Source organism: Syzygium oleosum, unplaced genomic scaffold (genome assembly GCF_021117445.2).
Source record: "Syzygium oleosum isolate NSW1041296 unplaced genomic scaffold, Sole_v2.1 Sole_v2.01, whole genome shotgun sequence".
NCBI lineage: Eukaryota > Viridiplantae > Streptophyta > Magnoliopsida > Myrtales > Myrtaceae > Syzygium > Syzygium oleosum.
Window position 1 is genome coordinate 24,506,942 of NW_026607485.1, and position 13,314 is coordinate 24,520,255.

Here is a 13,314-nt window from a genome sequence, read left to right on the forward strand (position 1 = left end):
ATTTGGAAAGAGAGGAGCGCAGCCATTTTCCGAGCTAAAATGCCAGATCCACAAGGAGTTGTGTCCGAAACACTTGTAAAGCATGAAAATTTTAAATCTTGGTGCTCGAATCACAAGGTTAACTCAGCAGAAAATCAAAACTCAACCTTCAAATGGATTCCGCCAGCTTTGGGTTCGCTTAAAATCAACGTTGATGGCGCCTTCGTTGCCGGAACTTCTACTGGAGCGATCGCCGGAGTGTGCAGAGACGCCTCCGGAGTGTTGATGGGTGGGTTCGCCGCCCGAGAGGTGAAGGCGCAATCAGCGCTGCATGCTAAAACCCTAGCAGTAATTGAGGGTTTGAAGTTCGCAGCCGAGTGGGGGAGAAGGAAAAGGGCACACGTGTGTTAACTGTGTAGTCTGACTGTCTCACTTTTAGTTCAGACACTTCTGGGAGCAGATCAAGAACCGTGGGAAGTCACTGCACTTATCAAGAACGGCCGGGCCGCACTCTCTTCTTTGCCAAATTTAACTCGCTGTTTCAGAGGGCAAAATAAAACTGAGGATTGGGTCGCCAAAGCCCAACTCCGTCAGTCCCTCCCTCTGAACTAGACCTCTAGCCCTCCCCAACTTTTGTTGGATGTTCTATGTTCAGAAGCCCCGTTGGGTTGTTATCCTACTTTAGCTAGTTGAAATGAAATGAGGTTTATTCGATCAAAAAAAAAAAAGTGATGGACACGAGCCCCAAGGTCATTTTGAGTGGAAAGTATTTTGATTCGAATATAGAATATGCCGTATCCGAATCAAACATTTAACCACTCAACCACTCCTGCAGGAGTAGTGAAAAGCCCATTTTTGAAATTCTGATTGGCCTGATAATCAAGACAGTCCAACTTGGTCCCAATTTCAGCTAGAGAGGCAAGCTTGCCCTACTGTCGGACAATTATTTGGTGTGCATCCCCATTGTTTTGATGCTCATCGAAGCTTGTTTTGTCACTCCACTGAGGATATCATCTATACATATGAACATTTATTGATTTTGGGGCATGGAAGAACACGACCGCAAATAGATCACGCTCATTTAAACTGTACTTTTGGTCTAAGCTAGTACTGCAATTTTGGGTTCAAGTCGGTCTGCTGGTGCGAAGGCCTTCTGGTTCAATTGCTGCAACCTATGTATTGTTTCAGAAGAAAAAAAGAGGAGGAAGACGTGCATTTTGATTCGGTGAATTCGTGCAATGTTGATGGGGACGGAGAAGCCTGCACGTATGTATGAGCTGACGTTTGTATGAGCTGATGTTAAGTCAAAAAGAAGCGATTCGTTCAAATATGACAGGTAAAGTTAAGTAAGTTAACCAATGCAGTTAGAGCTTCAAATCAAGTCATTCCTCAAGAGTAAAATTATGGTTATCATTTAACAATGCTGATCAATTGAATAGTTAGATCAATAGATAGTTCTACAGCTAGTCAAGTTCGACAAAACTTCGAGACCAGAGTAACAATTCCGAAAACTTAATATGGGATGCTTAATCGACAAGTTACCAATTAAAACTGCGAAAGTTTTAGCCCTTTTTTTTCTTTACGGTATTAGCCACGAAACGAAACTTTTGGAGTTTCCTAGAATCGGCGAGCAACTTCCCGAGATGACCAAAGCCAAAGTATATGATCCCTATATATTGAGCAGAGAGTAATGATAGTGATTGACTGCAACTTTTTTAGGATTCATTGTTGATCTCTGTTGGATGAATTCCACAGTGGAAGAATTTTTGCTTCTTTGGACCATGAACTGAAAAAGGCCCGCTCATGTTACTTTCATAGCATTAGAGGAGAAGATTGTAGAGAAACAGATGGATCGAGAAGAAAGACATTTTCTCATTGAACTAGCTGAAACACATTATACAGAGTAAGTAAGCAGTGTCCTAAAACTGGAAAAACATCGAATAGATAACGCAAAAACAAATCAAAATGGGGAAAAAAGAGCCTCATCATCCTCATCAGCTACAAAATGCCCAACTAATCTAAAAACTTGGCCGTTCGGAGAGGGCTCGTCCGTGTGCTACGTCTGTTCTTTTTTGTTTCTCTGACTGAACTAAAGAAGTAACATTCCTACTCATTTTGTACATCCGAGAACAATGCAAAAAAAGGGTGAGTCATGAGTGTTCCTTCAGTTCAGAATTGGGAGATGCATCTCCTGTGGGTAGGAGTGCTAGTTTTCTTTTGCCCCATCTCCTCCTTCCACTCCTTGCCGATGTCTTGCGCGATTTTAATTGCGTCCGAAGATGCGCCGGAGAGCCCTCTCCTCGTGAACCCGACCGCATATAGCCCTGAGTTTCCCTTCCACCCGTTTGGGAACGGTGATTTCGGGAGGCCATCCTTGGAAAAGAACTCGCTTTCCTGCACATCAGATGACCAAAACACTGATCAGTCCTCATTTCCTTAATGTCTCTCTAGAAGTTCCTACTTAATTGAATTGGCCTAGTTTAGGATGGCAGCAAAGGAATTTAGAGCTCTGTTCTCACCTTTAGCCAGGAAGGGACATTGCTGCGGTACCCGGTGGCCAGAATCACCGAGTCCACGTCATGCTTTTCACCATTGACAAGCTCGACTTGGCTATGCGAGAACTTCTTTATCCCGGGAACAACTTTGATCCGCCCCGATCGGATCTTTGCAAGAGCACCGATGTCCAGAACCGGGGTCTTGCCCTTGGTGTTCTTGAGCTCCATTGGACCCACCGATGGCCTCTTCAGCCCGTACTTTTCAACATTGCCGATAACCAACCAAGCCAGGATAAGTAACAGATTATCAACCAACCAGAGTGGGAACCATTTCATCAGTAGAACAGCCAATTCAAATGTAGACTTTCCCAGAACTTCTCTTGGCAAAACATGAACCTGTTCATCATGAAACATGAAATACAGAGTCAGAAATTTAGAACCCAACTCTTTCTTAAAATCACCTTTCCGTTAAAAAATCTGAGAGTATGTGATCCTAATCAAGTATGTGGTAGTAGCTTACCGAGTCACGGACCACCATGGCCGGCGACGCATTGTGGTTGCACAGATCGAGAGACACTTCCATGCCGGAATTGCCACACCCAACGACCAGGACCTTCTTCTCCGCGAACTTCTCGCCGGACTTGTACTCACAGGCGTGCATGACATCTCCACCAAACTCTGCCAGGCCCTCCAAGTCTGGCGTCACACACTCTGCGTTCTCGCCTGTGGCCACGATGAGCCACCGGCAGATGTACTCAACCTCGACCCGGCTGCCCCCTGCCGTGGACACAGTCCGCACGCGCCACAGGCCGCTAGTCTCGTCGTACCTCGCAGACTGCACACACTCCTTGAACTGCGGGTTTATGTCAAACCGCCTAGCGTACGCCTCGAGGTAGTCGATGAACTGCCTCTTGGTCGGGTATTCAGGGAAGTCCTCAGGGAATGGTAGTTTTGGCAGTTGGCAGAACTGCTTAGGCAGATGGAGCTTGAGCCTGTCGTAGGTGCGTTTTTGCCATAACGAGGCAATGCAGTCGGTTTTCTCAAGCACTACGAATGGGACGCCCTGATCGCGGAGCAGGGCCGCCGTGGCCAGGCCAGAAGGCCCAGCCCCGACGATGACCGGCCCACTGATCCAGACGCACCGCCGAGCAAAGGACTCATCGCGGTGGTCGGCTAAATGGAATAGATTTTCCATCGTGGGAATGCCGGGAAGTGCACTTTCTCGAAGGTGTTTCATGTGCAAGATGGAAGTGTTTAATGAAGGTCTAACGGGGGAAGAGAGAGAGCAGAGTGTGTTTGGTTTTGGAAGTTTGAACAAGAGGATTTGACTTGGTTTGAGAGAGAGGTGATCATGGGGGGCTTTAAATAGGGGTTTGGCCTGAGCTTTGCCATGTGGTTGGGGTTTGAGGGGAAGCGTCTCTCTCTCTCCAAATCATATGACTCTGAGTGGCTCTTATTATTTTTATTGTTCAGTTACTTCAACCCACTATTTTATTTGTCACTAACATGTAAGCTCATACATAGCTTAAAAGAATGTGCATTGGATTAGAATATTTGGATATTCTCTTCTCGGAAAATGCCCCGTAATGATCATTGAAGGGTGCGAAAGGAAGTTTTAGTAATACTTCTACAAAACTTTTCGGAAAGACAAGTGCATCAGATACAGGTGGCGACTCGACTCTCCGATCACATCGAACCGGTGTATGTCCAATTGACCATTGCATAGTGCATTAGGTTTCAATCACACAAAATGTTCTGTCTAAACTTATAAGGACGTACCTGATATATAAGAGCAGTAAATATTATAATTCGCAGAAAATCTCGGGCTTTTGTATTGTCCATTCTTTTGCGATGGATGCCTAAGCTAATTACCTTGCGTTACGCACTTCCATGTCGAGGAAAAGGCTCTTGAAAGTGTCCAAGAAATTAGGTGCTAATTCCCATCAGTTCTCCACTTTTCGATTAGCCCAATTATAGTTACTTATATTTCGGTTGGTGAGAAACATCAGAAACCATTAATAATGTCCTAACTGCAAGTTTCGCATGAATCGAGATGACTCTTTGTAGTGTACAAATTATGCTAAAAATGGTCAAGCAACAGGAGAATTAAGGAAGGAGAGCGACCCATCACTCCTCATCCGATTCTTACCGGGCCCCGAATTTTCCTTTAAACCAAAAAAGAAAATTAAAAAATAAAAAGAGAAAGGAAAAAAAATCTGAGCAATTTGACATGCGGCTTTGCTGACTAGGACAGAGCGGTGATGAGCCCACGTGGACCAAACCAAGTTGTATTTCGATTTCCCGGGCCCCACAGAGCCTTCAAAGCCTTGGGATTGTGACTCTTGTGGGGCCCGGATCAGGGCCCACGAAAGCCCACTCCGCCAACTGGGTTTCACACCCCTTCTAGTGCCATGTGTCGGCCCCACAAAATTTCTCGCGAAATTATTTTTATTATGACTATACATTATATATATATAAAAGAGAATCTGCTTTACTGCGGGAAAAAAAATACTAGCACTCATTCACAACCAGAGCTTCGTTCAATTCAATACTCAGAAAGTCATTTTCTAAGTGTTGGAGCCACCTTTGCTTCTCTCTTTCTCTACCCTTTTTGATAGTTTTAATTGGGAATCACCTCAAGCTCCATAGCCATTTCGCGATAAGATTACCTAATTTCATCTCAATTAATAATGAGTCGGTCGAGAAGCTCATAGTGCGGTATTGTTTCCAAGTGGAACTTTACGGCTCCTGCACTTTGATTTTCATTTAACACGAAGCGCTTTAGACTTTTGAATGTGCTCGAAGATTGACAAGTGAAGGTACATACAACTTTTTTCATAATTTAAATCTTTTCCCATTTTTCAAAATCTAAAAAGAGAAGTCATAAATAGCAGTTAGGAGTGGAAATTCTCTACTTTATTTTCACACAAAAGAGAGGCTCACTGCCTATTGACAATAATTAACTTCGATAGCCCTTTGTATAGGCAATCCACTAAGTATCCTAATGGGGAATATGATAATGTATGATTACGAAGTTTAGGAGCATGAATCTCTGCATAAAAAGCAAACAACCTTAACCTTTTGTTCTCGGCAACGGAAAGCTAGTATGAAAGATGTTATATTCCAATCAAATCGATACACATTACGACAAGTGTCCTCAAATCATTTGGAAGGGGATTGACGGGGGTGTTTAGAGCTTTCTCCACAACGTGATCATCATGCTAGGCGATTAAATTAGGAATATAAACCTTCACCATACTAGCCTTTCTTGTACTTGGTGAGATACTCTGAGATGTGCCATGCCAAGTACAACTTCGATTCTGTGAGCAAGGAAGAGTTTCTTTGAGTTGGAAAAATGATGGGTATGTGCCCCACGCCCAACCAAAGTCTAGTGCTTTTGAGAGAGAATTTCATGGGAAGAGAGAGAGAGAGGAAGGAGAGGTAGGCATGTGCATGTAACCTAGAGATCATTCGAGGAGTCTCTCCTTTTCATGAAGAGAGAGAGAGAGAAAGAGAGAGAGATGAGTTCTTGGCTCTTTGGTTTGTATTATATTAGGGTTTTAGGTATTGGGTATGCAGCAGTAGTATGATAGTATCATGATTCCACGAGCTTGCTCTTCACTCCGGGCCAACTTTTCTGAAAAAGAGCCAAGGATACAACAAATGGAATATTACAAAAATGGTTAGGAAAGAGATGGATGGAACTTAGTCATATCCCATGCATATGATCTTTGATGATATGTGCCTTTTTTATCATCCTCCTCGCAGCTTCCCACCAGCCTTGCAGTGCTCCACACTGCTTTAGTTTGGGAGGCTCTGCGTGGAAGTTTGCAACTTTTTCGTAATGATGAGAATGCCCTCTGCATCATTTTCGATAAAAAGTTGTATCGTTTTTGGATTATCTAAAAATCGATTGGAGCCGGCCCCTTTATTTCTTAATATGCAAATTATTGACAATTAATGTCGTGGAAGCAGGAGATAGGATTATATTTTCTTCCATCCATGATTGGAGAAAACTTCCTCGTTATGCATCCGATTGGTAGGTTACAGGTTAATGGACGTCAAGCATATACATATTTAACTGAATTTGAGTGTTAATAATGCGTATGTATTGTGACCCACTAATCAAAAGACTATTAGTGGAGGAAAACCGGTTGTCCATTAGAGTTAAAAGCCTGTATTTTGAGCTATTCACCTTCATCTTCCGGGATGTAAGGCTGCATTGTTCCAATTGCACAAAATATACAGGACAGAGTTTCCGCCTTTTCCTTAGAGTGGTCGAATTCGATGACTACCATGCCATCCTTTTTCTAGGTTGGATTCCGCTACTCGAATAGGTCGGGTGTTCAGATGAAGCTTTTCGTAGTTAGTACTCACTACACGCAATTGTATAACAATACGATCACCTATTGTAGGTTAGACATGGCTTTATAGACGATAGAATCATAAGTACGGAAGCACAAACGAAAATTACCAATAAATAAAAGGATATTGTTATTTATACCCACTCTAATAAACAGAACAAACATATTCACATCAAAAAGGAGCGGAACACAAATGCTATTCGAGTTAAAAATAATGCATCACACATGTTTCTGCACAATTATATACTGCTAACATCTATCATGTCAGCGGTAGAACGAGACATATAAATACAGTACTTTTTCTCATCGCTCTCGACGCATCATACCATCACTCCCCTTCGTTGATAAAGAATCGTACTATCACTTTTTGCCCATGCAATACAAGAATCATAATAGTTTGATCTATGTTTTTTTTTTCCTTTTTTTTTTTTCTTCCTCTACCGCCATTGCTTTAAGGCAAGGTCCTAGGGCTTTCCTTGATGCCTACCTTTTTCTCTTTCTGTAGTCGGCGGTACCTGCACCCTACGAAGCAAAATCGCGTTTTTCGATATATATGATAACTATATAAATATAATATATACACATTGGTGCAGCTAATAAATAATAAACAAAGTGATGTGGAACTTTTCTTTGTGAAATCTATAATGAGTTTCTCTAAGTCACGCGCAAGAGAAAAGTTCGAGAAAGTACTTTGATTTTATAATTTGCATGATTGGTAGCTTTTGGCTGAAACTCTCATATGCCAACTTTCACTTTTAGCAGAAAGTGAAGATCACTCGGCACACCGTGTGTAGAGTTTCGATTCGACTAATCCGCACGGATGCATCTCAACCGCTCCCTCCACGTGAATCGCGTAAGACTACCATGATAATGTGGCGAGCGAGCCCTCAAGCTCGAGTGAAAGATGTTGTAATTTGAATATGAGATCCGATGTGCACAAATCGAGCATTCAACCGCTCAGCTAACGTTTTTTGCTTGTGTGTATTGGACAATGAGGAAAAGCGGTGCCTACATGGCCATCACCATAGTATAGATGGATCATCAATATAAACAAATGTCAATTTAAGATGAAATGACATCAAAATACGACCTTCAATCCATTGCTCTTGCTCTTTAGTGAATATGTGGAATAAGAAGAAGAAAACAAACCAAAGAGAAGTAGCAAATAAGGGTTTCTGCTTTGAGTATCTTCATATTAACTTATGTTTGATGTGCTCTACATTTGGTCGAAGACCATGATTGAAGTTTGGCGCCTTTAAGGCAAATGACCAAAGATATAATAGGATACTAAGGAAATGTTATGTGAGGAAGACTCAGTAGAGGATGACCAAACTTTTAATGAATGCCCTCCATGTGCCCGGTTATACGAAATTTCCTCCAATCCGGGAGGCTTGGATGAAAATACAGCTTTGTACGAGCCATTTTAAAGATGTTTTTTCTCCTCATGATTGCTAACATCTTTGTGGAGCTGCAATGACAGACTGGCCAACCTCAGATTTTCATACCACCGGTGATGGGAAGTAGCTATAGCTCGAACCGAATATTCCAAATGCTTGCAAGACTCTTATAGTAACGCTAAGAGGGGATCGCTAGCTCTGATCACCGATCTCCATCCGTTAACCTCGAGCCCGTTTAGTGTGTGGCTGAGAGTGAGAGACAATGCTATCCATAGTCTAAGTTTCCTTCGCCAGGTTCGACTTTTCTTGGAGTAGCTAGGGTATATACTGCAACATGTTTTTATATGCTCATATAATTTTTAAGTGTTTTATGTCAACAACTCTCTGCCCTATTTCGAAAACCCTAATTGTCCTTTTCTCTATTTCGTGGATTTTGGAATGTTATGGCTGTAGGGTTCATCAACGAAAAACAACGCAGCGGAATATAGAACCCTAGACAGGATCCAACAATGGGTACCTACATGTTGCTCCATTGGAGCTTTCAATTCCATTTTAGCCTACGAGTGCACTCGCGTTTGCATTCATATTAAATTATAGGAATTTAGCGCCTCACCAAAATGTAGGGTATTGTTTGACATTCTACTTTTATATGCTTCTTTGATTCGATGACTTAGCAAGTACTTGATTTTGTGAGATATAGAGATCTTTACACAAGTAATTGTGAGTACCATAAATTTCATACTACGCGAATTTTTGTGTCATAACTTCTCAGCGGATCACTTAAATGCCATAATTTTTTTAAGAACGCTCATTTGAGCTATATTAGCGATTTCCCTTGCCACAAATCCTAGCATTTCATGGCACTTCCGACAAACGTTTATCAAAAAACTATGGCATGTAAGTGATTGGCTGACAAGTTATTTCACTAAAGTGAATGTCGTACGAAAGTTGTGACGCCTGTGGCGTTCTCCCCCCTCCCAGTAAAAAAAAAAATTAGGGCTCCATTTTTTTCTCGAAAAATGAATGATTTGGAAAACATTTGCCTGAAAATAATCGATAGCATCGCTTACAAAAATAAATGAATGAAAGATATTTTCATCGTCCAATAAAATGTTGAGACATAAATTGTTATTGACAATAAAAACATTTATCGACTATATATTTCAAGCGATATAAGCGATCATTTTCAAAAAGATGTCGTCCAAATCATTCATATTTTGCGAAATAAACGCAACGCCAAACCTTAGCCCCAAATAACTTCAAAATTGCTAGTAAACTTTGAAAAGTGAATACTTACACTAAAACCACAATTGTGTGTGCATGACAAGATTCTCTGATAGCATATGGAAAGTAAGCATTGTTTGTTTTTTTTATTTTATGTATGTATTATAGTCAATCATTTATTGGTATGTTCTTGGAGCCTTGAATTTAATAATATATTCTGCGGTTATTTTATTTGTTTTTCAGGGGACGATCTCCCCAATCATTGATGAGATGAGAGGTCAGACAGAGGTATCTTGTTTGACTCTGATCTGATCCCTCTAAAATCTGTGATGGGGCGTGATTGATTCATGCTCTGATCGTTTGATCAATCCGATGGCCGTGAGCGAGAATCGATCGACATTATATATGCATCTATCTAATTGTTTAAGCTTTTAGAACAATTGATAGTAATCTCACAAAATCTTATATGATATTAAAGCAGGGGTCCTGGGTTCAAATTTTTTCAGACCCTAATTGCCTTTCCAATTGCATATTTCCATCTTTTAGGCTTAGGCCAAAGTCCAACCTACATGTGATGGGGAGTGTTAGAATAATTATATATTAAACCATAAATTCATCTAACGGTTTAAGATTTTAGAAGAGTTAGCAGTGATCCTACAAAATCTCATAATGCCTCGATAACTTTCGACCATTGATTCTACGAAGACAAAATTTATATCGACGGTCAAGATTTCACGAAATGCGGAGGAGAGAGCTATGTCAAGTAGGGGTAATTAGTTCCCAGTTCGGTCTCACCCAGAAATTGGGAACCAGGCGAATCCCACCCCATCGATCGTCGCTACGTCGCAAACTTCAACGGAGGAGATGGAACTGGAAAAGCGTGCATCGAGCTAAGGGTGAGAGGCAGGAGGGAAAGAGGAGGTGTGGCCGCGTGAGAGGCAAGCAATTCATTAGTGTTTACACCTCCTCACAACCAAACACTCTTTTTCTTTAAAAAATAAACAAGTTTAAAAAAATAAATAAATCGATCCGGTTCTCATCATTAAATCGAGAACCGGACCAAAAATGATCGGTTCTAATTATATGGAATCGGGAACCGAACTGGCGCCCTCCGGAAATTGCCCAGAACCGGCTGATTCGAATCGATCTAGTCCTAGCAGTTCCCGACTTAGTTGGTCCATGTTGATCACCCCTAATGTCAAGCGCCATATGAAGGAACAAATTGATGCGCTCTCGGCCATCGAGTAAGCGCCGTCGAGTCACGCGAGCTCACCAAACTCGAAAGGGTTGAAGATGCATTGCCTCTTCTCCCACTCCACGCACTTGAAAACCTCTCCTAAAGTTTAAAAAAAATCAACTGAATAAATAACAGTTTCCCAAGAGTATCTTGATGGGAGAGCGCATGACGTAAATAATCATATGGGTGACGTCATGACCCTACTGAAAATGCTTCCCTTCCCCATCATTAAATTAATGCAGGACCAGCTCCCAACGGCCATGTTCTGTTAATGAGGTCGGTAATTCGGTTTGGTCCATTCAATTTCCTTTTGAACTCATCCTTAATCTATTGATTAATATTATAAGCTAGCCATCACCCAGATACCCCGTCAAGGATCATTGCACCTGGCAACTCTTTCTTTTTTTCAAAATTTATTTTCATTTTATTTTTATATTTATATCTTCCTCCTCCCGATTATTGCCTATAACAAGTTAGTTACCGGGCCATAAGCATGCGATTAGCATCGATAATATATATGTCTTATTCTGAATAGTAGGAGACTTGTCTTCATTCTAGGCGCCGCCCTTCCATGTTTGTAGCAGAATTCTTTGCATTTTCTCACATCTATGCACACATTTCTCCTCCATTACTTTATTTTTCCCCTCGATTGAGATCGTATATTAGGGAGTGTCCTTGACCACTTGCCATGCAATAATTGATAAAAAAAAAGATTATGTTTTAAAAAAAAAAAAGACTAAACATGTTATGAGAAAACTAAATTATGAACTTCCTTTATCGAAACTTTAAACCTTATAAATTAATCCGGCATTTGTCGGGTGTTCCATATTGCCATGTTAGGCTCCATTTGTTTAGTGAAAATGGATGGTTTGAAAAATATTTTTCTAAAAATGATCGCTCGTATCGCTTGAAATAATTAGTCAATAAAAAATATTTTTCATTATCGACAATAATTTATGATTAACCATTTTTGTGGATAATGAAAATATTTTTCGTTCATTCATTTTTCTAAATGGTACAACTGATCATTTTTATGAAGATGTTTCCAAATCATTCATTTTCCGTGTAAGAAACAGAGTCTTAGCGTCACATGTGTTAAAAAAAACATCAACAAAAGCAACGTCGGGTTTTTGACACATCACGTGAGCAAATTTGCCGTTTCTCGAGTGATTGGGTGGGACATCCACGACAACCGGTGCGATTTTCCTCGTAAACAATTCAGCACAATGTGAACTGCTAGGGAATCGCATTCACACCAAACAGGGCTCGAGAATGGTCAGATCCATGCACATAGACATTACACATCTGAAGTAGGAGAGAATGGAGTTTGAAGAAAACAATGATGGATGATGCGTCTTGAAATTACACATGTTTTGTTTTGTTTTGTTTTTGTTTAGGTGTTCTTGTTCTTTCAGCCAAGAGAAAGATTCACGCATCAGCCCCACATTTTGTGAAACTACGAGCCAATTCTCGTTTCGTGCCATTTCAATTTTCCCCAGAAAATGTTTGAGCAGCCGTACGAGGAACGCGTCGACCATCTTCCTATGTCTCTCTCCCCTTCGTTTCGCAAAGAGTCACTTCCCTCGGAAAACTCAGAGGAGATTAGGGCCAATGCCGAGGGTTTACTTTCCCGGGAAAATTTATTTTAATATTTCAGAGGTTTTCTTTTCCCAAGAAAGTGCCCTAAATCACTTGATAAAAGTATTGATCATGTTCCGAAACTTATTTTCTTTTAATTTTAAGGAAAAATTACCAAAAATCCTAAATTTTGTCCATTGTCACATATTTACCCTGAACTTTTTTTTGCGATATCAAAAACTCCGAACTATACCCACCGTGACATATTTATCCTAAATTTTTTCTTGCGACATAAAAAATCTCAAACTTGTAATTATGTGACATATTTAACCCTCATTAAGGTTCCATCATATGGTTTTTTTAGCCAAAATAACGTCGTTTTTATTTCATTTAAACCGCATAGGCATTATGTCAACATTGTTTGCCTTCCATGGTCCATGTAGGCATATTTTTAACAGTAAATTCACGGATGGTAAATGTGTTACAAAAGTACAAGTTTGAGTCACGGAAAAAAACTTAGAGCAAATGTATCACGATGGCCCAGTGGGCATACTTCGAGGATTTTGTCGGTTATTTCCCTTAAATTCGTGACGTATTCTTTTTAATGTGCATTGAAATTACTCGTTTGATTTCTAGGTTATTATCAAGTTCCTCTGACACTTTTTGACAATACCCTTACTTCATTTTACTTATCGATGTAATTTACTAATATTTACTTCTACATATCTATCTATTGACGCGTTGACTTGGGGTTTCAGGCGTTTTAGGCACACATGAGAGGTTTTATCCAAGGCCGGCTTTTGCCGGGGTCGGATGATTTTATTGCAAACTTATACAACAATCGTGGAGTGATAAAAATGGTGACGTCACACATATATATTAATTAATAAATAATAAGGTTTATTACTTTGGTGACCATATTCAGTCAATCGTTATCACGACCAAAGTCTCGTTCCCCGGAAGAAGAAAGCCATGTTTTAAATTCGAGTTCATTCAAAGTGAGTCATGTCAGAAGAGCATGAACCTCTATAATCTCAATG

At 40.6% G+C, this 13,314-nt stretch overlaps 1 protein-coding gene across 1 annotated transcript; it reads right to left on the reverse strand.

The window, feature by feature from the left end:
* Positions 1–1,886: 1,886 nt before the first annotated feature.
* Positions 1,887–3,867, reverse strand: LOC115676253 (probable indole-3-pyruvate monooxygenase YUCCA5). Its single transcript, XM_030599130.2, has 3 exons — positions 2,995–3,867; positions 2,499–2,870; positions 1,887–2,373 (listed from the first exon to the last, which is right to left on the reverse strand). The coding sequence occupies exons 1-3, from the start codon at positions 3,709–3,711 to the stop codon at positions 2,149–2,151; spliced, it is 1,314 nt and encodes a 437-aa protein (XP_030454990.1). The 5' UTR covers positions 3,712–3,867; the 3' UTR covers positions 1,887–2,148.
* Positions 3,868–13,314: the final 9,447 nt, after the last annotated feature.